This window comes from Macaca nemestrina, chromosome 2, assembly GCF_043159975.1.
Source record: "Macaca nemestrina isolate mMacNem1 chromosome 2, mMacNem.hap1, whole genome shotgun sequence".
NCBI classification, from domain to species: domain Eukaryota; kingdom Metazoa; phylum Chordata; class Mammalia; order Primates; family Cercopithecidae; genus Macaca; species Macaca nemestrina.
This window is the reverse complement of record NC_092126.1, coordinates 137,191,148-137,192,772: the sequence shown is the minus strand read 5'-3', so window position 1 is coordinate 137,192,772 and position 1,625 is coordinate 137,191,148. Positions and strand designations below refer to the sequence as shown.

Below are 1,625 nucleotides of genomic sequence, written 5' to 3'. Positions count from 1 at the left end.
ACCTGTTAAAAAATAAAAATGAAATGTAGCCTGAATCCCAGAGTTTCTCATTTAATCAATACAGGGTGCGGCCTCGGTGGCAAAATTCCTCAAAGCTACTTGGAGAGTCTAATATGCAGCTAAGGTTGAGAACAACTGTTAAAAATAAATCCTCTATCATTTAAGCCAGCGTTTCTCACACTTTAATGTTCACCTGAATCACTGGGGATTTGACAGGAATCTTGTCAAAATGCAGATTTTGATTCAATAGATCTGAGGTAAGGCCTCAGATTCCGCATTTCTTCCTTTTTTTTTTTTTTTTCTTTTTGAACCATAAATGTTTATTGCAGAAATTTGGCCACGGTTCCAATTAGGGGGCCCCAGGGACCCTCTGCCCAGGGCTGGGCAGATGGGATAGGAAAGGGTAGAGAGAATGTTTCTGGGCCTGAGGCCTCCGAGCTGTGAGATGATGTTGGGTGCCAGGCTGCAGGTGAGGCCTGTGCCATCTGCTTCTACATTCAGAGCCTTCACTATGTCATCCTCTATCACCATGGAGAACCTCTTGAGCCATCTCCCCTGCTGGTGGGACTGTCGTTCAGTCTGTGGCAGCAGCACTGGCACCAAGACATCTATGTGAAGGAGGGTGGGTACCTGGCGAGGTCCACAGTTTCAGCAGAGCCACGGCAGCCATGGCCCCAGTCAAGGTGGGAAATGCCATCCCAGCAGTTGTGGTGTTTGGAGGGGAGCCAGGGAACATGGTGAACCTGGCAGAGCTGTTCAAGGGCAAGAAGAGTGTTCTGTTTGGAGTTCCTCAAGACTTTAGCCCCAGCTGTTCCAAGACCCACCTGCTGGGGTTGGTGGAGCAGGCTGGGGCTTTGAAGGCCAAGGGGTGTCCCAGTGGTGGCATGTCTGAGTGTTAACGATGCCTTTGTGACTGGCGAGTAGGGATGAGCCCACAAGGCTAAAGGCAAAGTTCGGCTCCTGGCTGACCCCACTGGGGCCTTTGGGAAGGAGGCAGATTCACTACTAGACTCTGCATTTCTAGCAAGCGCTCAGGTAAGGCCAAGGCGGCTGCTAAAGGATCGTACTTGGAGTAGCAAGGTTGCAAGCCAATTTGAGTAAGTCTTTCTGTTCCTTGCGGCCAAAAGCATCCCAATGGAAACATATTGCCAACTTGCATGTTATTTGATTTTCTGCCCTGAATGTCCCATTCTTCTTGTTTAAAAACAACAACAACAACAACAAAAACAAAAACAAAAACCAAATAGACCAGGTGTAGTGGCTCATGCCATGATCCCAGCACTTTTGGAGGCCAAAGCAGGAGGATCACTTGAGCCCAGGAATTTGGGACCAACCTGAGGAACATAGGGAGATCCTGTCTCTACAAAAACTTTTTTAAAATTAGCCAGGTATGGTGGTGCACACCTGTGGTGACTACTCCAGAGGCTGAGATGGGAGGATCACTTGAGCCTGGGAATTTGAGGTTTCAGTGAACTACGATTGTGCCACTGCACTCCAGCCTGGGCAGCAGAGCAAGACCCTGTCCCCAAAACAACAACAAACATACAAACAAACAAAAGTGTAAATAATGCTAAACTCTCCCAGGATATATCTTTTGTTCATTGTAATGTGTTATTTTTCTAAGA

The 1,625-nt window shown here is 47.6% G+C and overlaps 1 protein-coding gene across 1 annotated transcript; it reads left to right on the top strand.

The window, feature by feature from the left end:
* The first annotated feature begins 653 nt into the window (after positions 1 to 653).
* Positions 654 to 1,101, top strand: LOC139361572 (peroxiredoxin 5). The gene is given in 2 exon segments (XM_071090161.1): positions 654 to 866; positions 868 to 1,101. Coding segments are annotated over 2 exon segments (432 nt in total). The 5' UTR covers positions 654 to 668.
* Positions 1,102 to 1,625: the final 524 nt, after the last annotated feature.